Raw genomic sequence first — 25892 nt, 5'->3', positions numbered from 1 at the left:
TAGGTGTTCATTGCCTTTTATGCTTTTGTATTTAGTTTGGTGGGTTGTTTTTTTTTGGGGGGGGAGGGTTGTTTGCTTGGTTTTGTTTGGTTGTTAACAATAATTTCATTTTCCTTGGGTAAATTTCCCCAGGGTAAATTCCAAATTGTGTGGTGGTGCAAAAGCAAACCACCACCATATCATTTGGTCTTAGAGTATGACCTACAAACGCACCTCTGTAGATGCATAGCTATGCAATGCATCCAGCCCCTGCCTTGGCAAAGCCAGCCTGTGCACAGGAGCAGGCAGTAGCTGGGGGAAAAGGCTATAAGCTTGGTGGCTCTCTACTTCCTTTGTGAGCTGTTCTTGGAAGTTGCTATTTCATTCAAGACAGGATTCTGTTTCATGCCTGCACTCTTGCTTTTGCTGAATGTGAGAAGCAGGTTCAGCTTCTTAAGGAGCTGTCAGTCTGGAAGTAGAGCAGGTCCATGTGACAGTTTGGTATAAATTCCTTGGTGATTTTGTGTCCTTGCAGTAGCTTTCATGTACTTATTTCCTCAGCATTAACACAGTTGGTGCTGTGTTGGTGGAAAGGTATTGTCTAGCCAAGTATAGAAAATCAGAAGTCTCTTTATCTGTGGACAGCAGCTGGACAAGGCTTCTTCCAGGCTCTCTGCTCACAGCATGACTCAGCCCTGGGGAAGGGAGGCGAAGGACTTGTGCAGAAGAGGCAGCTGCTTGGTCCTCTGCTGAGTTTCCCAGTTGGTGTAGAATGAATGCTGAGTTTGTCATGACACTTCTCACAACATACCCCAGCAAGTGCCCTTCACTTTGGAGTTTTAATCTGAATGAGTAGAGCCAAATCCTAGCTGCTGGCTTCATTGTCTGCAGAATCCTCTACCTAATGAGCAAAGTTTTGCAGCAGGCGGTGTCCAAAAAAAATCCTTGCTTGCCAGGCTTTGCCAAGTTCCCAAGGCCATTTGTCTTGGAGAAGAGAGCTCTGGAGCCTTCCCTCTGTGAACATGCATTGCATAGCTGTTAAGTTTGTTTATCTATGAGTCACCAGCCTGGAGACTGCTGTCTGGGGAAGCTGCAGCACACATCTTCAGCAGGGTGTGGTAGAGGTTGCTTGGTTTTGATGCAGCTTATCGTGTGCTGGCAGGGCCCAGAGGTGTTTCTGAGAGAGCAGTGGGAAGGGAGCAGCAGAACTGGGGACATCTTTTCTAGTTCCTGGAAGGTGTGCCAGTGACAGCAGTGGTTACAGATCATCACATAACCAAAGCTGTATCCCTCTGGGGCTGTCCTTTTTTTAACTTTTTTGAATCTTTGTAATGTTTGTTCTGGCTCAGGGAGTCGAAGGAAGAGATTCAGGTTCTAACAGAAGCTGTTGTTCCAATTCAGTGAGGTGTAAGGTTTGTGGAAATATTCTTAGTGATCTGTGAGAAAGATGAGCTGTGACCTGTAGGCTTCTGCTGCTCGCTCTGCTGCAGCTTCCCCGAGCACCAGGAGTGGGTTTAGAGGTGGTTTTTTCACTTAACCAGCACTGAGAAAATGGTCTCTTTCCTCTGCAGTCCTTAATCAGCTCAGGTCATTCACATCTCACATAGCAAGTGGAAGCTTTGAAGCAAAATCATGTGGAGGACAAGATTTTATTCCCTTTTTCTTTGTTGCTGTGGTGTGCACTGAAAACAATTGAGTGTAGCTAAGCTGCAGGCAGTTTGTGGCAGGCCTGCCCGGGTGCTGTTGCAGAACAGTCCTGCCTCTGAAAGGAGCTGGGGGAGCTTAGGGAGTCCCTGCTTTAGGAAAAGCTTCTTTCCCAGGGAAATTCACAACTCTTAACTTTTATTTACTCTTCTAAAATCTGGACTAAGAATACTGAATAAGAATAGTTTGAGAGATTGTATTCCACTCTCAGCTCCTTCTAATAGAGTTCTACCTTGCACTCTTTTCTCTGTCTAGACCTTTACCATTCATGTTCCTAGGTAGATGGATCAGTGTGTTGGCATGCCTCCTGGGACCCTATCAGATAGTGGAACATAGAGTTATGGAATGGTCTGGGTTGCAAGAGTCCTCCAGAGGTCATTCAGTCCAACCCCACCTGCAGTCAGCAGGGACATCCTCCACTGGATCAGGTTGCTCACAGCCCTGTCCAGCCTCACCTTGGATAGCTCCAGGGATGAAGCCTCAACCACCTCCCTGGGCAACCTGCTGCAGTGTTCCAGCAGCCTCCTGGTGCAGAACTTGTTCCTCACATCCAATCTCAATCTGCTCTGCTCTCATTTCAAACCATTGTCCCTGCTCCTGTCCCTGCAGGCCTTTGGCAACAGTCCCTCTGCAGCCACCTTGTAGCCCATTCAGGTCCTGGCAGGATGCTATTAGGTCTGCCTGGAGCTTGTTAATTAACTCTTGTTGAGTTTAAAATTAATGAAAAAGCCAGATTCCTATTTGTCTGTATCATTGTAAATTGCATTTCAAGTTCTGTCACTCTATTCCACCTCTGTCTAGACAACTTCATAATGTTCTGTATTATTTCTTGTGGCCAAGGACGTTCTGAATACCTACAAACGTGCATCAGGATCAAGACAATTGTACTAGTGCCTTGTCTTCTGTAAAAGCATCTGAAGGGGGCTACAAGAAAGCTGGGGAGGGACTTTTCAGGATGTTGGGTAGTGATAGGACTGGGGGGAATGGATCCAAGCTAGAGGAGGGGAGATTTAGATTAGACCTTAGGAAGAAGTTCTTTCCCATGAAGGTGGTGAGAGCCTGGCACAGGCTGCCCAGGGAGGTGGTGGAAGCCTCCTGCCTGGAGGTGTTTGCAGCCAGGCTGGAGGTGGCTGTGAGCAACCTGCTGCAGTGTGAGGTGTCCCTGCCCATGGCAGGGGGTTGGAGCTGGCTGAGCCTTGAGGTCCCTTCCAACCCTGACAATTCTGTGCTTCTATGAATGCATTTAAAAATGCAGTTCTGCTTTCCTTTGCCATAACTGTGACTCAACTTTGTGTTTGTCTTTAATGCACCATCCAGTTTGTGTTGTGGAAAGCCCACTGAATCTCCACCACTATACACCAGGGAATGTATTCCTGTGCTAACTTTAGATTTCATGTTACAAAATCTCTAATTACTTAGAAGAGAGAGGAGAGGAACATATGGGACTTATATCTAGGGCTGGCAATTAGGTAAATATGGAAAGTCAGAACACTTTCTTGTTTTAAGATTATTATACTATATATAACTATCACAAAATCTAAGCCTATCAATCATTGTAATAGAGAAAATTAAGCTGTCAGGGGATTCTCCTGTACCTTTCTGGATTGAAGGTTAAAAAAGTGCATCTAATGAGCACTGGTGGAAAAAAGAGAGACCTCTTCTGTGGTCTTTTGTGGATTGTGTTAGATCCATATTGTGCTAAGGATCTCTGCTGTCATTGCACTGCTCCTGTTTGGTCACACCAGCAATGACTTTGAGGCATTCAGTTAAAAGTGGGCATGGCTGGCCAAGAGCAATTGCAGTGTAACTAAGTCTTTCCCATTTCCATTTCTGTCTGCCTGGAGGAATAGTGGAACCACTCAGGAGTCTGTGGTGACAGGTTGGACTCGATGATCTTTGAGGTCTCTTCCAACCTTGGTGACACTGTGATACTGAGTTCCTGTCAGCCAAGCTGCCATGCTTACTGTCACTCATAGAAGCCTCTGTGTACAGACTTTTGTTCTGGGGAGCAGTTTAGAGTGCAGAGATTGCCAAGTGCTTTGTTGCTTAACTGTATCTGGGGGAGCTGACCCTATGACTTACAAGTCCCAAGCATGGAAGTTTGAGTGGAACAGGTGCTGCTCAAATTGGGATGAGGAGGAGAGGTGAAATTCTCTGCACAACATCTGACATCTTCCTACTTGAAATACAAATGAGGAAAAGGTGGATGCCTATTCATGATGCAGCTGACAGCCTGGGTCAGATTCAGCCCAAAGGATATTTTGGTTTAGATCAATTCAACCCAAAGCATATTTTCACTTTTTCCTGCTAGCCTTTTGTCCTGATGGGAAGGGAAATTGGGACTGAGAAAGATAAACCTGAGTATCATTGCACTTGGCCAACGCCTTAACAGCAGTTTCCAAGAAGGGAAGAAGGAATCAAGGCAGAAGTTTACTCAAGGAATTGCTGTGTACTGTTGCTGTTAGGGAGAGGAGCAAGTGCTGGGAGTGGACAGTGGTTATCTCTGCCCACGAGCATGCAGGTGTCCCTGCATGGCTGTGGCCAACTGCTGTGCACTCAGGTAGGTATGTAAGATGTCTGGGCTGTTGCAGCTGAGTATCCCCAGTGAGGAGTGGGAAGGGTCAAGGACTTGGTTATGGTTTTGAGAGGTGTAACATTCAAAGCAGTAACACAGAAGTTGCAATAACAAAGGGGCAGAGTAGCACTTGATAAATATACATGTAAAGAGTTTCTAAAGATCACACAATCCTAGAATGGCTCAGGTTGGAAGGGACCTCAGAGAGATCTTCAACCTCCCCACCATGGGCAGGGACACCTCTCAACTAGACTCAGCTGCTCAAGGTCTCAGCTAGTGTGAGGTGTCCCTGCCCATGGCAGGGGAATTGGAACTGGGTGATTCTTGAGGTTCCTTCCAACCCTAGCAATTCTATGAGTCTAACTTGGCTGCTGAAGGCCTCAGGTCAAATGAAAAAGGCTGTTGCATGAATTTGGGAAGAAGGTGAAGGAGAGGAATAGCTAAACTCTAGCAGATGACCAAGAAAGCTCCACTGTTGTCATCCATTCTGCAAAGTCACATTCTTAGGAAGGCAACTGGGGGAAATCCTACAAACCAAATTAGAAAGGAAACCTAATAATGCATGCTAGCTGCAGGATGGGGCAGGGCAGGTGTCCAAGAGGGACAAACTGAACATCTGTCGTTGCTGTGTCCCTCTCAGTCGCTGCAGAGCACTGGCAGTGCTGACAGAAATGAGATGTTTTAAACTCTTCTCCCAGAGTTAATAGAACTGGACAGGAAGGGGGCTGTAAGCCTGAGATCCAGTGGCTTCCCAAGGGTCATAAATACAGTTTTAGAAAGCCTTCACAGAAGCTTTTAATGCACTTGTGTTTCTTTGAAAGGGCTGTGAGCAATTCTTGTTGAGCGTTTGCACACGTGTGCTTAGTGTGCTAGGACGGACTGCACTTAGGGTGAGGAGTGGCTGAGTGATTGGAGCAGGCTGCAAGAGGTCACTGCTGCATTTTCTCCAGCCTGTGCTGCAGCCTTGCTTTGATCCAGGCACTCTGGCTCCCAGGGAGATGCAAAAGGCTGACCCTGGGGGAACTGCCTGTCCAGAACAACGTTTACTTCATTGTGACACCTTCATTCCTGAGCCCTGTGCATGACTATGTTCTGTGCAGGAAAAGCCACCCAGGAGCCTGCTTTCCTGGTCTGTTCTCCATCCCATCCTCAACTCTCCACGCACAGTTAGTGAATAAAGGAGGGTGGAATACAATGTCCTTTGTTGTGGTGGAGGTCTGTAGATTGGAGTCCTGTGTGCTGTGCATTTGCAGAGTCAAAGGCTCTGGTAAAGGATGAAAATACATTCTTTGGTGGGAGACCTTAAACCATGCAAGCTCCTCTGCAGGGCAGCTTGGCTCTTCCACTCCTGTTCAAATGACTCTCACTGTAGTGTTGAGACAGAGCTCTGTCTTTTTACTTTGTTGTTTGTTCATCTGATATGCAAACCAGGCTGCAGGTTTCTGGGGGCTGTTCAGCAGGGCTTTTGCATGCAAAATCTGAGTGAAATGTGCAGATGGCTTCCCATCTGAACCAGAGGCACAACAGACAAGTCCTGCACCACCTGTGGTATCGCAGTGTGTCAGAGCACTCGGCAATGATGTCCAGATCTAAGGCAATGCTGCTTTTCCTCTTACCTGAGTAATGTGGTTTTAAAGGTTATATTTGAGTTGGCATCTAGAATTTATTTCAGCTTGTATCGTTTGCTATTTGAGGATGGGGCAGGAGGGAAGTTGTTTTATTTCATTCCACACAGGGCAGGTGTTTGCTCTGTACTGATTGAGACTCATTTTCAGGGAGGTGTGAGGGCAGTGGCAGTGTGCAGTCTGGCTGGAGGCTAGAGCAGGCAGCTAAGAGGATGAATGAAGATTTGTTCTTGTTAAATATTCAGATGTGGTTCCTTGCCCTGCATCAGGCAGAACTCTCCCTTGAATATTTACTGGAAATGGAAGCAGGTTTGGCTCTGAAGTTGCCTTGTTTCAAAAGCAAACCTCTGGGCAGGCTACACAACTGCTATTGACACCTGAGGGTTGGGGGTTTGTCTCTTAGAATTCAAGTTAACAATCGGACTTGTCAGAAACAAATTTCCTTGAGGTGTGTTGTGTGACACAGCTACTAATGGGATGGGAAATGTAACTTAGTCCAGTTTAAGGGAGAGCATTTGGATTCATAGCAGCTTGCTGGAGGGTAAGGTGGTGATGCTCCTGTTTTGTTCATGGAGAGCTGCAAGGAGCATATTGAAGATCTCCAAAGGTCCCTTCCAACCCCTGGCATCCTGTGATCCTATATCCTGAGAAGTCAGTAGTAAGTAGAGAAGAGGAGGCTCAGGGGAGACCTTATTGCTGTCTACAACTACCTGAAGGGAGGCTGTAGCCAGGTGGGGGTTGGTCTCTTCTCCCAGGTACCCAGCACCAGAACAAGAGGACACAGTCTCAAGCTGTGCCAGGGGAGGTTTAGGCTCAAGGTGAGGAGAAAGTTCTTCACAGAAAGAGAGATTGGCCATTGGGATGTGCTGCCCAGGGAGGTGGTGGAGTCACTGTCCCTGGAGGTGCTCAAAAAAGGCTTGGATGTGGCACTTGGAGCCGTGGTTTAGTAGCCAGGAGGTGTTAGGGATTAGGTACTAGGTTGGGCTTGGTGATCTCTGAGGTCTTTTCCCCCCTGGTTGATTCTGTGATTCTAAGTAACTCTGTGTTACATCCTGGTTGCCTAAGGGGATTCTGATCTTTCTGGAAAACACACCCAAAGCACAGCCCAGGCCTATCTGTGTGGTGCTGTTCTTTGCTTTCATTTCTGAGTTGTGTCAGCTCCAACACCAGGCTGCCTAGATTGGAGCAAGTGATTCCATTTGTAGAAGAGCAGGAGATAAAGATGTTGAATCTTGATATAGGAGATTGAGCCTTTTTCTAGGGAAGCTGGAGCTGTGGCTCAGTCCCCAGTCATGCAGGGTTTGAATTCATCCCTTTGCTCTCTGATGATTTTATCATTCCTTCATGCTGTTCCTAACCACATCTGTACAGCAGTGCTGAGAGGGGCTGGTCTATGCACTTAGAGAGTTATTTTTCTTGGCAGAGATGAATCTAGTTCAGGTTTTGCTACTTGTGTGAGATACCTGGCAGGCATTTGTAAGCCATCAAACACAGGAGAATCCAGCCCTCAGCATCAGGTTTTGCTTTCAGTGGACATGAGTGTGGAAGCCATGAAACAGGCTTTGCTGCAGCTCTGGGTCATTTGCAGTGTATTTTCAGAGCTAAGGTGTGGTGATGCTCCACTCTCCTCAGGCTGCTACTTATGACTTTTTTAGTCTTCTCTTTATGATGACCTACTTCACACTATCACAGTACATCAGAGATTGGAAGGGAGCTCCAGAGATCACCCAGTCCAACCCCCTGCCACAGCAGGGTCACCCAGGGTAGTCTGCACAGGAATGCATTGAGGTGGGTCTTGAATGTCTCCAGAGGAGACTCCACAGCCTCTCTGGGCAGCCTGCTCCAGGTCTCCGTCACCCTCACTGTGAAGAAGTTTCTCCTCATGCTGAGGAGAAACCTTCTCTGTCCAAGCTTGAACCTGTGGTTCCTTAGCTTACTATTGTGCACTGAAAAGAGCTTGGCCCCTTCCACTTGACACCCATAATACACTTGACACCCATAATACTTGCTTATAAATAGAGTGTTTGGTGTGGAACAGGAATGTCTGTGGCGTAGGTAGAAGTTTGCCTGTTGTGTACTCAGACACCGAAGGAATGTGAAAGTCTCAGACAGTTTGTCCTTGTCTAGCTCAGCCAAAGGGTAACTACAAAATGTTCTTCCTGATGGGTTCCCAGAGTGGGTCTAAACCAGATGTGTTGCCTTGCTCTGTGGCCTTTCTTTAGCTAGGAAGTGACTCAGTGATGATAATACATAGCTTGCCTTTTGAATGAATGTACACTGGCTGGGAACAGCTTCACACTTCACAGCAGCGGAGATGAGCTTGAGCTGGGCTGCCGTGGTCATGAGAAAGGCGCTTAGCGGAACGGTGACATTTCACCTGGTGACAGGAGAGGTGGAGTGAGGGAGAGCAGAGAGTGAAGCTTTCCAGCAGGAATGCTTGGGAGCAGGCATGGTGGGAAGCTCTTCTTTCTGGACTTCTTTACTCCACTTCTTCAGAGCTTCAGACTTCTTCTGCAGAAACTGTTCTTGTACAGAACCGTTGTGGATGCTCCCAGCCCTTGGTGTTGAGTGTCAAACCTTCCTGGGTGGGAGCTGATTGTCATTCTAGCTGAAGCCCAGGCCCTGGGAGTGGAGAGCTTTGGCAGGGGATTCAGGGGAGGGCAGAGCTTTCTCTGTGTGCTTTTGGCAAATGCCTGCTTTGCTTGCATCTGAAGCTGACTCTGCAACGAGCTCTTCTTTGGACCATAGAGCTGTGTAACAGTTTAGGCCAAGAGCTTGACTGCCAGCAGTCTGTCTGATGTTCTTGTGTGTATTTCTGTGAAATTACTTTCATGGAGGAAATAATTTGGATTAATTATTCCCTATTCCTTGACTTAAAAGCCTGGAGTTGGTTATAATGGCAATCCTTACACGGCTCACCCTTCCCAGGTGTTTTTCTGCAGTGTTTGTTACGTTCCTGTTTCCCTGCTCTGCTAATTTCTTTCAGTTGTCATCAGTGTCACTGCAACACTTGGGCAGAGATACTGGAATTAAGTCTTAGTTTTGCTCCCACACATTGCCCTCGGTTTCAGTCAGAAAGCTGCTCCTGATGGGCTTCAGGAACAGGTGGGAAACCACTGGGACTGGCATCAGTGTCACTGCTTGACCCCTGTAAGAAACAAGGCTTCACTAGGTGCTTTTATTGATCCTCTGGAGGAGCTGCTTACAACTCAGGAAGTTTGTGGCACCTGATCTAAACTTCTGACAGGCAGCCAGGCTGGTGTGTCCTTCTGGGCTTGAATTCTGTGGTTGGAGGGCTTTTTGTGTGAATGGCTGTTTAAATGCAGGACAAAATGCTCCTGGATTGCAATGGCTTAAACTATGCATTTAAATGGCACAGGTAGAGGAGGACGATGACAGCGACTCACAGGAGGAAGGAGAGAAGGAAGAGCAGAGAAGCTACTCCAGAAGGAAGGTTCTGTCCAACTGGAGCCGCTACGAGGACACAGAGAGAGAGGGAGAGCAGGAGGAGCCACGGAGAGGAGCGGAGTTCGGTGTCCTGCTGAGCTCAGCAGGTCAGCATTTCCTACTCTACAGCCACTCGTTTGCTTTTGCATTTTGAAACGTTGCTGCCTCTCTGGCTGCTGTCCCTGATGATGGAATGGGGCCCTAGGATACCATTCCTGCCTGCCATTGATGTCTTCAGAAGGGCTCCGAGGCTCCCCTGGAGCACCCTTGTAGCATACAGGCTGCAGAGGGCTGTGGCAGGTGGGAGCGAACCAGGGCTCCTGCCTTTCTAGCCTTCCCATGACACTGTGTGTGGCTCTGAGGGCCAGCATCCAGCTGCTCTGAGACTGTTCCTGCCGACAGTGAGTGTCTTGCTGAGCTTGGTCACTGGTTTGCTTTCCAGGGAACAAAAAAGGTTGCTAGTGTGGCTAAAATCAGCAAAGCAGTCAAGCAACTGCTCACTGTTGTTTGCTTGGGCAGAAATGTGCAAGCAGCACTGTGCAGATGTGTGCAGGAGTAACAAGCTTTGGTCCCATTGAAAACACAGATCAGGTGTTTTCCCTTCTTTAGAAGAGGAGGGGGGACAGGCTATACTAGCTCCTGTTGTTTCTAGCTGTGCATGAGTGGTATGGGCAGTTGCACAAACAGCCAGTTAGCTAAGGCTGTTTGAGGAACTCTTGATGTGCCAGTGTGTTGGAACAGCATCAGTAAACAGATGCAAACAGTGTGTTATTGGGGGGAGGGCAGTTGAGTAACTAGGAAGAGTTCAGGTCTAAATAAATGGAATTTGAGCAGCTCTGAAATCTCTCAAGTCTAAAGAAGTGGAATTTTCAGCTACAGCTCGGAGGGGGGTGTTAGAAATTAGCTACAGTAAAGTAACTAGGACCAGAGCTTAATGCTGCTTGAATTAAGAATCACAGAATGTTAGGGGCCAGAAGGGACCTTGAAAGCTCATCCAGACCAACCCCCCTGCTAGAGCAGGGTCACCTGGAGCAGGTCACACAGGAGCACATCCAGGTAGGTTTTGAATATCTCCAGAGAGGGAGACTCCACAGCCCCCCTGGACAGCCTGCTCCAGGGCTCTGTCACCCTCACAGGGACAAAATTCTTCCTCCTGTGTCCATGGCACTTCCTCTGCCTCAGCTTCCACCACTGCCCCTGGTGCTGGCATTGGGCATCCCCCAGCAGAGCCTGGCTCCAGCCTCTGGGCACTCACCCTGCACATCTTTAGCACCAGCAAGGAGGTCACCTCTCAGGCTCCTCCTCTCCAAGCTCCAGAGCCCTCAGCTCCCTCAGGCTCTCCTCATGAGGAAGATCTTCCACTCCCCCAGTAATTTTTGTGGCTCTGTGCTGGACTCTCTCAAGCAGTTCCCTGAGGTCCTTCTTGAACTGAGGGCCCAGAACAGGACACAATATTCCAGATGTGGCCTCAGCAGGGCAGGGGAGCAGGGGAACCTCTCTGGACCTACTGACCACAGCCCTCCTGACCCACCCCAGGATGCCATTGGCCTTCCTGGCCTCCAGAGCACATTGCTGGTCATGGACAACCTCCATCCACCAGGACCCCCAGGAAATGAGCAGATGCTGGGTTGTATGCTGCACTGCTATCAGTAGTAGAGGGAAGTGGGACATTGTTTGTGAGAGAGGCTGGGGGGAGCTGGCAGATATTTTCAAAGGCTGAGAAGTCTTTAGGCTATTTTATTTTGTCTTTCAGTAGCTTATGAAGAGAAACATTCTTTTTTTTCCAGTTTTATGCCTGTGCTTCCAGCTTGCCCCTGCCTCAAGCCAGTCTCCAGTGCAGCACTGATTCTGTCTTTTCATTCAAATGTTTAGGCCTGAATAGTCCCAAACTGGCTCTGAGTGCAGCTTGTGTCTCTGCTGTCAGCCTTTACCTGCCTACTAATTCTTCCTGCTCTCCCTTGATTTTCTTCTTGCCTGTGTTTCCCATTCCTGGTGGTGAGGCTTTTCTCAGTCTTCTGTTGTGAGCCACCTCCCTTCCACACGTGTTCACTAAGGTCCAGCTCTGTCAGATATGCTCTGACAGATACTCTCTGTCCCTTGCTCAGTCCAGTTTTGTATTGTCCTGGCAGGGATTGCTCATTTGGCCTCATTTTTTTCCATCCACTACCATGTTTTATGTTCTGCTTAATGCCTTGCCTAGTCAACCCCAGCTTATTCCTTCAAGCTTCCCATTGTAGTTTCCCTCCAAGCTGTTTTGTACCATTTTCCCTCCACATGCTCTGCTGATAGACTCTAAATCCTACTCAGCTGCTGAACATGAAGTGAGAGAGCACTGTTTTCAGTTAGGGCAGGGGCATCATCAGAGGGGAAGCTGCAGAAATACACCACCACCACAACTGTTGTTGTACCTAATGCCTGGTAAGGGCAGACTCTTTGTCCAGTGCAAACCTCTCCCTTTGCTCATCATCAGAGGTTAGAGGAAACTGAATGGCACATGAAGGTGTCACAGCGTCACTGAGGATGGACTGCTTGGTAACTGGCTGTAAGGTCCAGCAGATCTTGCCATGAAACACATGCAAACTCTGCTTTCTAGAGGCTTGTAGCTTGGCTCAGTCAGGTCCGATTGCTAATGACATGAGCAGAGCATCCCTCATGCCAAAACCTTGCCCGGTCTGATTCACGGCAGGAGTGTGCGGGCAGCTTTGCAAAGGCAGAGCTTACAAGGGTGGCTTTTTCCCCAGGTCCTTTCGTAGAAACCTGATCCAGCCATTGTCTGATGCTGTTTAAAAGGTGGTGGTGAGGGGAAGGTGAGGAAAACACTACCTGAAGCTCACAACTGACATGGAAAATTTCAGAGTGACCGGTTTAAAAAGCAGCTGAAAATAGTCCTGAGCAGGAGCTGCCAGGTGGCTCTGAGAGCAGCGGAGGTCAGTAGCCTGCCAGAGGTTTTTTGTTAGGGCTTATATTTGTGTGTAAAGTGGGGTGATAGACTGAAACACTGAAGCTGTTTATTTCCCTTTTCTAGCATTTTATAGTTCAGTTTGTTTTAATTAGCCTCCAATACAGCTAAGCAAACTTTCCTGTCTGGCTTTTGATGTCTCGCCGAAGCAAACCGCAAGTGCATTGCGGAGCCTGCAGGGAATGTGTCTGGAATCAATTGAGTAAAAATGCTGCTGGAGCGTAAAGAGCAAGAGAAGTGGAAGTGATAGGATAACTTCACTTTGCTACAAGAGTCTTGCCATTTTTGGAGAGCTCTTCTCATTCTATGGCTGATGAGGGTTAAGCCTTCCAAAATAGGTTTAACTCCTTCCTGAGGTTCTTGCCTGTGGATAGATGCTGTAAGCTTAGAAATCAGCTTTTACAATCTCATCACAGGGTTGATCAAAATGGGTTTGGGGGACTCACCACCTTCCTTTCATGTGGTAGGCATTGCCAGTACATCCCTGCCTCAATACCACTTGAAGATGTGGTGATTATCAAGATGATCCAGTACCTGAGGGAGCTGCAAGAAGGCTGCAGAGGGACTGTTCCCAAAAGCCTGCAGGGACAGGACCAGGGCCAATGGTTTGAAATGAGAGTAGAGCAGATTGAGATTGGATGTGAGGAACAAGTTCTGCACCAGGAGGCTGCTGGAACACTGCAGCAGGTAGCCCAGGGAGGTGGTTGAGGCCCCATCCCTGGAGATATTCAAGGTCAGGCTGGACAAAGCTCTGAGGAACCTGACCTAGAATAGAATAGAATAAACCAGGTTGGAAGAGACCTTCAAGATCATCGTGTCCAACCTATCATCCAACACCACCCGACCAACTAAATCTAGTGGATGATGTCCCTGCTGACTGCAGGGGGCTGGACTGGATGAGCTTTGGAGGTCCCTTCCAACCCAAACCATTCTAGGAGTCTATGAAAAAAACATAATTTTGGATATGAATTTTTTTCCATTTGTATTGTTTGGCCTTCACTGAGTAACACTGATGGAGTTGAAGGGTAAGAAAGAAAGGCTCTGTGTAGTTCAAACCCAGCTGGCAGAATGGGTTTGCTGTTGTAAGAATCCATGGCATTTCTGTAGGTACCCAGCTCTTGAGTGCAATAGGAAATGCACAGGAGAAATCAAAAGAGCAGTAAGTGGAGAGGAATCATAGTGAGCAGTGAGTACAGCAGTGGTGAGGTAGCAGTTACTTTCCCTTCCCCAAACTCTGTTGTTGTGGGGTTTTAGCCTCCTGCTTTTTGGCTGTTCCGTTGCTGCATTTTTGTCCTTTTCATGGCCAATATATAGATGAGAATTAGCAGTCCACAGCCAGCCACTGGCTGCCTTGGCAAAGCTGAACAGATAACTGGTGGAGCAAGCCTTGTCTTAAAAATAGTTTGGGTTTTTTCCCTTCAGTCTGTACTGAGAGAGGCTTGGGGGAAAAATAGAGCAAGGAGTAAATGAGTTTTATTTTTGATGTTAATTCTGCCCCAGTGAAAAGAATGGCAAGAGCAGGGCAGGGCTCAGACACTGCAACAGAATTATTTGAGTTCTGAAAGTCCAGAGAATAACTGAAAATCACTTTTCATTGCAGAACTGCCTAACTCATTGTTGGATTACCAGATCTATCTCAGGGCTCCCACTTGACTTGTGCTATTTGATTGCCAGCTTCTGCTGCTTTCCATTGTGCACAGACACTGTGCTGTGAAGTGATTTCTGTCCGTGTCTCCACAGAACCCTGTTTCTGCATCTCTGTACCCCTGAGACACCTAGGCTGCTCAGTAATTGCTGTTTATCACTTAGGGGAGGAGGATTACCCTGAGAAGGAAAAAAGAAGGGGTTTTTTAATCCTGTTGTGCGTGGAACAGAGGTGTTTGTGAGCAGTGCATCTCCCTTGGTCAGAAGTCCAGCAGCTGCAGACTTTATGTCCTTGCTGTGGACCAGGGGACCCAAGTTCTGTGTAGAACATTCAGGTATTGGTTACTTCTTAGTCCTGATCAACAGCTTTAAGATATTGATAGCAGGTTACTGGGCTTGAAAGGAAATCACTCGCTGCAGCTGAGGACTGGTAAGAGGTCCCTTGAGTATTCCTGGTACCTGTGCTGCCATCACAAGCAGTGAAGGGCATGTGGTCTATTTGCATTTTCCCTCATGTTCTCCTTCTTTTTTCTCCCTACTTCATTCCAGGAAGGTCCTCAGGGCTTCCCTGACATATTCTCTTCTAGCCCCATTCCAGAACACCAGAGCTGTCCTCCTTGTTCTGCTGGTTGTGTTTCCCATTTCCTCTTCATCCAAATGGTCTCAGTTCCTCTTGCAAAGCTTTTAGCTGTGACAGTTATGCCCTGGGCAGTCTGCAGCTTTGGACTTCTTGGCAGACCTGACAGATACTGCTGTCTTATGTACCTGCAGGTACCTGAAATCAGTTTCTCCCTCTCTCCTTCCTGGCCAAAGTAACTTTCTCAAACAAACAGGAAAAAGCCAACCCTTCCACAACAAAGATTTGCAGTCGAATCACAGGACTTGGCATCAGTGGAAGCTGGGTCTCCATCTGCTCAGTGCTTCCTCATGAACTGTTTCTAACATCACAGAAATTCAGCTTTTTTGTTCTAATCAGACAAGCTGTCCTCTTCTTCCAGGCTGAACTAAAAATAGGAAGTGCCAGATTTGAAGTATTAATTAGAGTTTCTTGATAAATGTGTGTCCCTGCAGTAGGTCACCTGTGCTCCTTGTGTGTGCTTTCACATCCTAAGTTTGATCTAGAAGGGAGCCCAACCTGTGTGCCTGCAGCACAGTGTGACTGCATGCCCTGAATACACAGGAAGGTAGGGAAACATTTCTTAGTCTCATTTTAACATTCTGATGTCTTAGAGCTGTGTGACCATGTCAGTGAGAGCACTGCAAAACTGATGCAAATAGAAGGCTCTTGAAGGCTTCAGTGCCTCCCAGTGATTTGTGTGCTTCATGATGGAGAATCAAACAGGCTAAGATTCACAGACTAAAGGGGTTCATTTTTATTCCCATGGGAAGATTTCTTCCTTTCTCAGCTTTCCATACCTGGACTGCACTCATTTGCCAAGTCCCAGATTTCTGCATTGGAAATGTTTTCTGACCCACATCCTTCTCTGATCTTGGCCCTTCAGCTATGTATTGATGCTATGCCTGCTGAACTGTTTCATAGAATCACAGGGTGGTTTTTTGGAAGGGACCTCCAAAGCTCATCCAGTCCAACCCCCTCTGCACTCAGCAGGGACATCCTCCACTCAACCAGCTTGCCCAGGACCCTGTCAAGCCTGACCTTGAATATCTTCAGGGATAGGGCTTCGACTACCTCCCTGGGCAACCTGTGGCAGTGTTCCAGAACCCTCATGGTGCAGAACTTAGTCCCAACATCCAGTCTAAATCTAGTTTGAAACCATTGCCCCTCATCCTATCACTGCAGGCCTTTGGAATCAGTTTAATTAGGTTTTGGTTGTGAAATCATGGATCAGTAAGTTTAACTCTGGAACAACTTGTCCTTATTCCTCACTTGCTGTTGTCTGTCTACTGCTTGAATTTGTAGGCCTGAGAACTCCACAGAAGTTTCTGCTCTCCCAGCTCACTGTTTGTCTTGTTCAGTCATGTCCTTTGTTTTTACAGTGCCCCTAGCACAGTTCTGTCAGCCTGGGGCTCCTGTTGGCCAGTATGGTTTCTGCCACATCATCTGCTGGGTGATCCTGCCCTGGCAGGACTGGGTAATCTTTCCAGGTGGTTCTGTGATCTCTGACTTCTCTGCCAGTGGAATCCCCTAACCAAAAGTGAATTGCTGAGCCTTGTGCTCAGTACAGTTTGTATTCCAGTCATCATTTCCCAAATTCAGTATGTCACTGCCACTCCCTGGCACTATCCCTGGTCCCTTTCTCATCTCTTTACTACTTTTGACTTATTTTCTGCCTTTCCCCCTTCCTTTGACTTCCCCTTTCACTCTCTGTATTGTGATTTTCCTTGTTGCTGTGTATTACTTTTGAGGAATTGTAATCTTTTCTTTCAAACTCCTTTTTATACTTCTTATTCTGAACCACTTAAATCAGCTGTGTTAGGCTATAAGCTTTTTAGAGCAGGGGCTTCCTTGTGCTTGCCCAAAGTATTGGTTCTTTTCCAGTAATGACAGTAGTAGATACTACTTCGATGGTAATAGTAAGAGATGTTAATTGATTTGGAGGAGCTGTGTTTGTTCTAACTGTAGGACTTTTGTTCCATCTTTCAGCAGCCTACATTAGAGAAAGAAAGGAAAAATAGAATGTGTATCAAATTCTAGAAAGCCAGAATTTTTTTGTTGCTTGTGGTTAAGGGTAAGAGATGCAGCAGATTGGTTTAGCTGGAGAAGCCAGACTTCATTTACTCTTCAGTTTCTCATAAGAGTAAATTTATTTCTAATACCACTTCACAAACAAAGAAACTGTGAAAGGAAGGCTTCCTCGTTCATGGATGGATGCTCCAAAGCAGTGAAGCAACCAGAGTACATGTGAACTGCCCTCAGAGGAGACAGGCAGACCTGTTCTGCTGGCGAGCTTCTCAGAAAGTGCCTGTGGGAAGCAGCGCTGGGGGCTTGGAATGAAAGGAGGGCTGGGAAGTGTGCAGTGCTCTGAAGGATGCAGAGTCTATCTCCTCCTTAACTGCAGGTGCAGCTTCTCTTCTTATCCCACTTGTGGTCCTGAAGTTCCTCCTGGTGCCTTGGGCTATCCTAGTCCTTCTCTTTTCCCTGCGCTCTGAGGCACACCTATTCGTTCGGTTCTTTCCCTGATCTCGGCCTGTTGCTGAAGAGTTCCCAGCTCCTCCGTGCAGCTTCTGGCTGTGCTTTCTCTTGACCCTTCCCCTGCCCCACGGATTTGAGCCTGGCCAAGTGCCAGGTTGGCTCCCTCTCTTTTGTGTTCTCTTGCCTATTGTTCCCTCTCAGCTCTCCTGGGAGTGGCATCGGTGGCATTTCTGCCTGTGGCTCTTCTGAGCACTTCACAGGCTTCTTGGTTGGGGTTTTGTTTCTGTGGGGTTTGGATTGGTTGGTTGGTTTTGGACCGTTTGGGGCTTTTGTTTCTTGTTTGTTTTCCCAGAGGAGTTACTTTTTATCTAGATCTGGGTAATTTTCTCCAAGCATGCAAACCCAGCCCTGGCAAAGTCTTTGTTTGCAAACAGACCTTGCAGTTACTGTCTGTTTCACCTTCAGGAGATGTCTCCTGTCCTGTTGCTGCCCCTTCTTGCAGACCACAGCCTCTGCATGTGTCAAAGTGTGCCCTAGAAGCTCTTTGAATAAAAGGCATGCTTGAGGGGAAGAGGGGCAGAGCAGGGTGTGAGTGGGGAGGAATTATTTTTTCCTTACTACTGACTCATTTGCAACCTTTCCTGGAGTGTGAATCAGATGACCTTCCTCTGATGGTGGCACACTCATCAGCTGGGTTTGTGCAGCGTGCCGTTCGAGGCTGATGCAGTTCATTTGGACTGTGAAACTGATCACACTCTCTCTATTCCTTCCGAAGCTGCTGCCTGCAGGCAGCCTGTTACACCGTGGTATTTTCTTGACTGTGTGCCTGTGATTCAGCACGCAGCAAATGTATCCCTGAGCAGCACAGCTAACTGCAAAATGTAAGGGGGCAAGAGGAAGAGCTAAGCTGCGAAGGAAGGGCTTTAATAACATCATGTCCTTCTCCTGACTTGTGTCATCAAGGGTTTTGTGGCCTGAAGGCTGGGGACCATAATTGCAGATATTTATAGCAAAGACATTTGCATTTGAGTCACTTGGTTAACTTTTGGTGCTCAGGATGGAGATGCTGCAAAGCTGAGGATTTTACATGGACGGTTCTGTGGTAACAGGAGGTAAACTGGGTTAGATTCCTCTGAGTAAATAAAGTGCCAGGGGTGCAAGAGTAATCGTCCCAGAGAGAAAGCCTAGACAATTTGTACCCTCTCAGGGAGAGAGACCCTGCCTGCAGTCCTCATCATCACCTTTCTGATGCCTGGGGAAGTGCACCAAAGTGGCTCTAAGCAAAAGCAGCCCTTCTGCCCTGGCCTCTTCAGCGAGGGACTCTCGGTAGAGTTTTCCCTCTAGAAGTACTTTCTGTTTCTGAAGTTGCTAGAAAAGAGAGTTCAGCACCACAGATGACAAATGCTGGTTGGCTTTTATACCACAAGGTTTGCTTTGGGCTAATCCTCTTCCTGACTGAACTCCTTAGACACAGATGCAAGAGTGACACTAGCAAGACAGAAGTTATGCTGAAGAGGCAAACGGCCTTCCAGGGCAAAGAGCAGTGCAAAAAGATGCTTTGGATTTTGTGTGTAGATACATTTCATAATGCAAGTTGCTGCCCTCTCTGACTGATTGGAAGACAGACTTGTTCTGAAAGCCACTAACTGCATCTCGCTTGACTCTCTTGATGTCTGTAGAGGGCTTTGTCATGACATGTCTGTGGGCCCAGGGGTACTGGGGGGAGCAAACAGACTGGCAATTCAGGCAGCTTACCTAACCCAGCAATATTAGGGCAGCCTGACAGCATCAGTGCTGTCCTTTGCTCGTTACCTAGGGTTTGCACATAATGCTGCACTTCACCTGGGGGAAACTCATCAACCAACCTGGGAAAATAACCCTAAACCACCAACAGGAGCCTTTGCAGAAGCCCTTAGGACCTTCAGCATTGCCAACTGCCGCAGGTCTCTGCTGCTTACTTGATCTGTCTCCTGAAAAATCCATGAACCCTGTTCCTTGTCACTTTCTATTGCATGCAGGAAGCAAGGTCTAGGGGCTGGTTAATTATCCCAGGAGCCTTTCTTGAGGCTTGGAGCATTCACACTCTTTTCATCTCTCACTCTCTCGAGTCTTGGCCACGGTTAATTTGTGTACACGTTCCTTTTCTCCCCTTATCTTCCAACGCAGGCTTTTCCTGCTCAGAAAAACAACACCATCTTCCTTGCAGCTTTCAGGTGCCCTTTACAGGGCTCTCTTATCCCTAGGACAAAGCCTGCACCTCAGCAGTGGTTCTGTTTGATCTGTGTTCGCGAGGAACGCGGAGCCACTGGCACGACGTTGCGAGTGGAAGGTGTTTGCGTGTTGCCTTCCATCTCATGGTGTCAACTGTCACTTCACATGGGGGTGGGTGCAAAAAATGACTTCCCTGTAGGTGGAGAAACTGACAAAATACTTTCATTTGCCCCAAATCAGGCTGTCTGCACTGCTTTGTTCCAGCTACCTAAAGTGGACTTGTATTGGCTTCCCCTGCTCCCTCACATTAAATACCAAAGTAAAACCGATCTGTAGTTGCCACCAGTTGCATTGGTGAATTGGCCTCATTTGATGATGTTTTTCATCTCTAATTAATTGTGTATGTAATTATTAGTTGTCTTAGGCAACATCTCAGTCCCTGCTATAAAACCTGAATTCTCAGGAAAGCAGCTGTGATTTACTTTGGATTATCATTTCCTTTCCATAGAATCACAGAATTGTCAGGGTTGGGAGGGACCCCCCAAAGAACATCCAGTTCCAACCCCCTGCCATGGGCAGGGACACCTCACACTACAGCAGGTTGCTCACAGCCACATCCAGCCTGGCCTTCAAAACCTCCAGGGATGAGGCTTCCACCACCTCCCTGGGCAACCTGTGCCAGTGTCTCATGAACCTAGTGGTATAGTGGTCATGGAGATGCTGGGTAGAAGGCTGGACTTGATGATCTCAAAAAGTCTTTCTCCAGCCTCAATTCTGTGATTCTGTGCTTTGTTTCTTGCACCTCCCTGCTTCTCTTGGCTTGGTTTTGATGTTCAGTTTGCTATGCAGCTGTGCAGTTCTTACCAGTTGCAATGTAAGGAGTTTGAATTGCTTTGTTTTTTGCTTTTGCCCTTGATAATAAATTCAGATCACACACCCCCACACCCCTGTTGCTGAAGAAATGCCTTTGAAGGACATGGCTGTGATAGGGGTTGGTTTGGCCCATCACCACATATGGGCCTAGCTTCCTGACTGGACTGCAGGAGCAGTGCAAAGGAGTTGGCAAGGAGCATGGAGTGGACAGAAGTGAACCAGGGAAATGCTGGGGTCGCTATTGGTAGTAGTAAGGGAAGAAGCAAGCACTCCTTTCCCAGGGTAGCATGCATGTCTCTTGGATTAAATTGGATTAAATCCCGATGCCTGCTGCTGATGTATCTTAATGCACATTTGCAGTTAGCATATTGACAGCAAGTACATCTTGTAATGCAAATAGAAGACTGCAGTCTCTTGCTTGCAATGTTTTATTCTGTATCTCCACAATTCTCTGACCCTTCCTTAACCTTTCTCTGTCGCTCTTTTCGTAATGCCTGGTTAAGTTTTTGCTTACTTTTACATCTATAAATTTGCTTCCTAGCCCCCAGACAACCTTTTTTGCTCTGAGTTGTATTTGTACATGAAAAAAATGGGAGGAGTGGGGAGAGAAAGGAGAGGCAGAAATCTCTGGGAAGAACAATCTAGTCACTTAAAGGAAAATTGCCTCAAGTGTGAGGCAGCTGAATTGGCCTGTAGAAGTGTAATCTTCAACCATCACCTCATCCCTGGAACCTACAAGCACACCTGTCAAAGAAACTGAGCTTTGCAAACCTGGGTACAGTATCATCTCAGTGGAGACAAAGCATTTTAAAGTCTCCCAGGTGTTTGATTTGGTTATGTTATCTTTGTGTTGAAAACACCCCAGCCGACGACAAAGCAACAACCGCCCCCCGCCCCGGCAATCATTGTAGAGCCTGTGCCTCCTTCAGAGCAGTTAGCTGTAGCTGCTCAGCTGAACACTGCCTTTGGCTGTTCATTTAGGAGTAGTAGAGTCCTATAATAGTTCTTGGGGGCTGTCCTTTTACAAACCTTTCTATTTAAAGTGTTTTAACACACTCCCATTTCTTACTTCTGCAGTGCTTACAGGGAAACTGAAGAGCTGAGCAGTGGCACCCTTTGGGGAAGCAAAACTGGAGGATGAATTACACCTGTGTTTACAAACCTGCTTGGTAAAGAGTACTCATGGTCTGAATGTTAGCCTGAATAAAACCTAGCTGCTGGCCACTTTTTAATTTCCAAAAGCCTCACAGTTGCAAATGCTTTGCAGTGGTGACAGATGCCACAGACAATGGTTACTTTCTATGTATGCAGCCTAAAATAATCTGAGCTATATTCCTCAGATCTGTCAATCTCCCAGACTGATTGCAGATTGTAATAATTTCATTCAGCAAAGACTAGTGAAATAAATGTGGGTTTGTTACAGAAATATCTCCCTGAGCAAGCTCCACTCCATGAGAAAGAGCTGCTGTGAGGCACTTCTGAAAAGTCAGGCACTGAACAACTGCACTGCAACTGCAATTTCATGGGCCTGGAAGTCAGTCAGGAAAGGAAAGTGCAGCAGATTAGGGAGGCTGTAAGGTGGACATTGTGTGTTCTGGTGGCAGTGGCAGTGTACACCTATCACAGCAATCAAAACAATGTGATGTCCACATCATGCTGTAGGGATGTTGTATCTCCTTTACAGTAGCTAAAAGAATCCTTGAGCAGCTTGTTTCTAACAGGAGTATGTATGAGCCTTTAAGGAAATGAGCCTGGTGTTCTGCATCTGAGTTTTGACAGCTTGGCACTGTTAAACATCAGAAGCAGTTCCATTTCCTCCTCTTTTTGCAACAATTCAAAAGTATAGAATGTTAAGTATGTGGTGCTGGAATCACAGAATGAGAGGGGTTGGAAGGGGCCTCTGGAGATACTTAGAACAACCTCCCCACCAGAGCAGCTTCACCTAGAGCAAGTTGCACAGGGCAGCGTCCAGGCAGGCTTTGAATGACTCCAGGGATGGAGACTCTACCACCTCTCTGGGCATCATGTTCCAGTGCTCCACCACCCTCAATGTAAAGAAGTTCCTCCTGATGTTTAGATGGAACTCCCTGTGTTGGAGTTTGTGCCCATTACTGCTTGTTCTGTTGCTGGGCACCCCTGAAAAAAGCCTGGCCCCGTCCCCTATAAGTATTTATAAGCATTGTTAAGGCTCTTCAGCCTTCTCCAAGCTGCCTCAGGTCCCTCTGCCTTCCTTTATAAGACAGCTGTTCATCTTTGTAGCCCTTTGCTGTACCCTCTCAAGCAGTTCCCTGAGGTCCTTCTTGAACTGGGGAGCCCAGAACTGAACACAATATTCCAGGTGTTGCCTCACCAGGGCAGAGTAGAGAGGCAGCTGGGTGCCAGCCCCCTCTCCCTCGTTATCAGCAAACTGGCTGAGGGTCCCTTCTGTCCCTTCATCCTCCACTGTGTGTACAAAAGCATAGAATGTTCGTCGTTAGCTGACACAGACTCTGCCATCGTTTGGGTTTAGACACTAACAAGAGACATCTTTGGATTGCAGTTCCTTCACATCTGAACTTCCAAAGCATGTGAAATAGCAGACATCATCAAAAGTCAGCTTCAGGGCTGGAGCAAATTTGAGGAAGTGAAACTCGCTGCTGTTTCTCTCCCTGACTCAAATCCCTTACAGACTTGAAGGGCAGACTCAGATCTCTCTAGCTGGTGTTTGTAGCTGGAAGGCTTCCCCCAGCAGAGCCCCTCGAAGCCTCAGAAACCATTTGTGCTTGGGAAAGCTTTGCTGCATCACATGAGCAGTCTTAACCAAGAAAAGGATGAACTAGTTCTGGGTTGAATTAGGGCCCATCTCCCAGTGGGGCTGTGGTCAGAAGCTGCTGCCAGTCTTGATTTAAACAACTCCAGTGACAGACAATCCCCCTGAGCCCTTGGACTGTTGTTCCCCTGGACCCTTGGATCGATCAGATGTACATCTTAATTCCTCATAATTCTGTGTAGCTGAGAAGTGCAGAGAGCTGCAGAAACCTACACAGATGACATTAAGCTCGGTGCAGATGAGGTGTGTGTGTGGGAAACAGTCTCTTAGCCCATTTAAAGACTTCTCAGGTGATTGTTGCTAATCACTGCTTGGAAGCAAACAAACCCTAGAAATTAGGATAAGAGCAGAGAGCAAATCAAAAGACACATCATGGTGTGACACAGGCACATGGGGGAACTGTTTGTGATTTGGGCTGAGAGACTCCACAAAGAAACAGCAGCACTGAAGAGGCACAGCCAAGGGCAGCAGGGCACTGACAGGACAGAAGCTCCCCAGGAGCCAGCAGTGCCCTCCTGCAGCCCAGAGGCAGCTGTGTGCTGGGCTGCAGCCTGAGCAGGGTGGGCAGCAGGGCAGCAGAGGGGATTCTGCCCCTGGGCTCTGCTCAGACCTCACCTCCACTCCTGCCTCCAGTTCTGGTGTCCTCAGCAGGAGGACACAGAGCTGCTGAAGGGAGTCCAGAGGAGGCCACAAAGATGCTCCAAGGGCTGGAGCAGCTCTGCTGTGAGCACAGGCTGAGGGAGCTGGGGCTGTGCAGCCTGGAGACGACTCTGGGGGGACTTGGAGCTGCTTTCCAATAGTTGAAGGGATCCTACAAGAAGACTGGAGAGGGAATGGTTTCAGCAGGGTTAGACTGCATCTGGGGAAGAAGTTCTTCAGGGTGGTAAGACTCTGGCACAGGCTACCCAGGGAGGCTGTGGCTGCCTTCTGCCTGGGGGTGCTGAAGGCCAGGCTGGATGAAGCCTTGAGCAGCTGAGTGTAGCTGAGAGGTGTCCCTGGGCATGGTGGGGAGGTTGGAGCAGATGAGCTCTGAGGAGCCTTTGAATGTAAGCCGTTCTAGGCTTCATGTGAGGTGTGGCTGAGGATGGTGTGAATAGAATAGAGGTCTTCAGCCTCAAAGGCCTGTGTTGTAGCTGCCAGGATGGCTATGGTGAATAAGAAAATACTGTGATCTTTCCTAGTGCAAGTAGCAGGGAGCACTGAGTGGAGATGGCTGGCAGCAAATTTCAAAGAGAGAGGGAAGGTAACTGCTGATCAGATATGGAAGTCTGCTCCAGGGTCTCGTGGACATTTTGAGCAGGTTCAAAACCCAACTGGGAAAAAACTTTGAAGATTATCTTATAAATAAGGCATCATCTCCAGCTCAAGAACTCCCTGAACTGCAAATAGCTAGAGGCTGGCAGAGTGCTTCTGAGGAAGCAGCCCTCTGTGTTTGCTCTGTTCTCAGGCTTCCCGACACTTACTCTCTTGGGCACTGCTGGGCAGAATTTGGAGCTGCATGGAGTCCCTGATGTGATCTGGTGTGACTGTGCACAAATGATGTCCTTCTTTCTTCCATGTCTGTAATCTGCAGAATTGATAAAGCTTGAGATGCTGTCAGTTCAGAACTGTTGGAAAGTTCTCAGCTCCTGTAAAGGATTCACATTTCTGTGATTTAAGTATTTTCAGCAAGAAAAGAATAGAGTGTGGCAAGCTGAATTCCACCAAAGCAGCAGCACTGCTCAGCTGGACAGCCTATACAAATGGGTGCTTTTAATGGCTCCTAATTGTGGGAGGATTAAAGCCCAAAGAATGCCTTCCCTGAATACTGAGAAGATGCTAGCAAATGAGTTAGGTAAATGCAGGCCCACGTGCTTGACACCAGTCCTGGAAAAAAAGAATGGGAAAGCTGATACAGGATATGGTCAATGAAGATGTAAATCGTGGAGTCAGGCCTCGCTAAAAGTTGGTCAAGAGCCAGCAGCATCAGAAGAAAAGAGAGGGCTGAGCTGCACAGATGTGCAGTGGAGGCTGTAGGGCTGTGGGGTTTGAGTTCTCAGGAGCAGAGGCTTACACCTGCTGGAACAAAGCTTCCTCCTGAGCCAATGCTGTTTTCTCATGTCAGGCCACTTCCCAAAGCAGCTCTTGTGTCATAAATGTATCTAAGCCCTGGTGCTCTCAAGTCAGCTCATATTTGTAGGGGGCTGAACAGATGTTTTGCCAGACCTGGCTCTGCCTGCCTATTGCACCACAACAGGCTGTGAGTGTAACCAGTACTGGGCAGCTTGGCTTCCTGAAGGCCTCTCTGTCGTGTGGCTGGGAACGGTGCATGATGTTACCTGCAGGTATTTACAGTGCCTCAAGTTTGATGGTGTTTACAGTTCCTCAAGTCTCCTGGTGCTTTTGGTTCTCATTGCAATAATCTTTTGAAGGTGGGGATTTATTCATTGAAGGGGCTTCAGGGAGATGTGAATGGGTGTGGTGAATTTTGTGTCCATCTGCAGTTGCTTTCTGGTAGGTTCTGTAAGTTGTCTCTCTTAACAAAAGGACAGAAGTGTGAAAGGATCTCCTGTTTGACCTGGAACAGAATCATCTCGAGCAGACATGGGTGTGAATGCGGAGGGCAGACCAACAGCTGAGGAATGTGGATACCTGTGAGTCTGTACTGCTACTTACTGATTTCTCTTAGCTGGTAACTAAGAAGGAGCACTTTGGATTTTTCTCTCCTTTGCATGATTTCTACAAGGCTCATTAAAACCCTGCTACACCACTTTAACCTTTGTTAGCTGCTGAATTAGTTGGGAAGGGAATCCTGTTTGCATGGACCGTGCGTCCCGCTCTGCTGAGCAAGGTGTACCCTCTTCAGGCACTCCAATGTAGTTATTTTGTGGTGTAGGTCACTCACTTCCCATAGCTGAGCATCTTAATGCAGAGAGGAGATGGAAAGCTATCCTTGTTGGGTGCTCAGGGATCCTGGAACCGCTGGTAATGAG

At 47.6% G+C, this 25892-nt stretch overlaps 2 protein-coding genes across 3 annotated transcripts in view; one reads left to right on the top strand and one right to left on the bottom strand.

Annotated features, from left to right (window-relative positions):
• Nucleotides 1-25892, top strand: part of AVEN (apoptosis and caspase activation inhibitor) — a 91698-nt gene that overhangs the window by 15897 nt on the left and 49909 nt on the right. The window contains exon 2 of the mRNA XM_054162130.1: nucleotides 9263-9437. Within this exon, the coding sequence (XP_054018105.1) occupies nucleotides 9263-9437 (175 nt within the window). The remainder of the gene's footprint in view (nucleotides 1-9262; nucleotides 9438-25892) is intronic.
• The window catches only part of CHRM5 (cholinergic receptor muscarinic 5), a 50964-nt gene that overhangs the window by 21500 nt on the left and 3572 nt on the right, over nucleotides 1-25892 (bottom strand). The gene's annotated exons all lie outside the window — the stretch shown is intronic.

The sequence above is a fragment of the Dryobates pubescens genome, chromosome 5 (assembly GCF_014839835.1).
Source record: "Dryobates pubescens isolate bDryPub1 chromosome 5, bDryPub1.pri, whole genome shotgun sequence".
Taxonomy (NCBI): domain Eukaryota; kingdom Metazoa; phylum Chordata; class Aves; order Piciformes; family Picidae; genus Dryobates; species Dryobates pubescens.
Note: the sequence above shows the minus strand (reverse complement) of the source record. Positions and strands in the feature narration are given on the sequence as shown.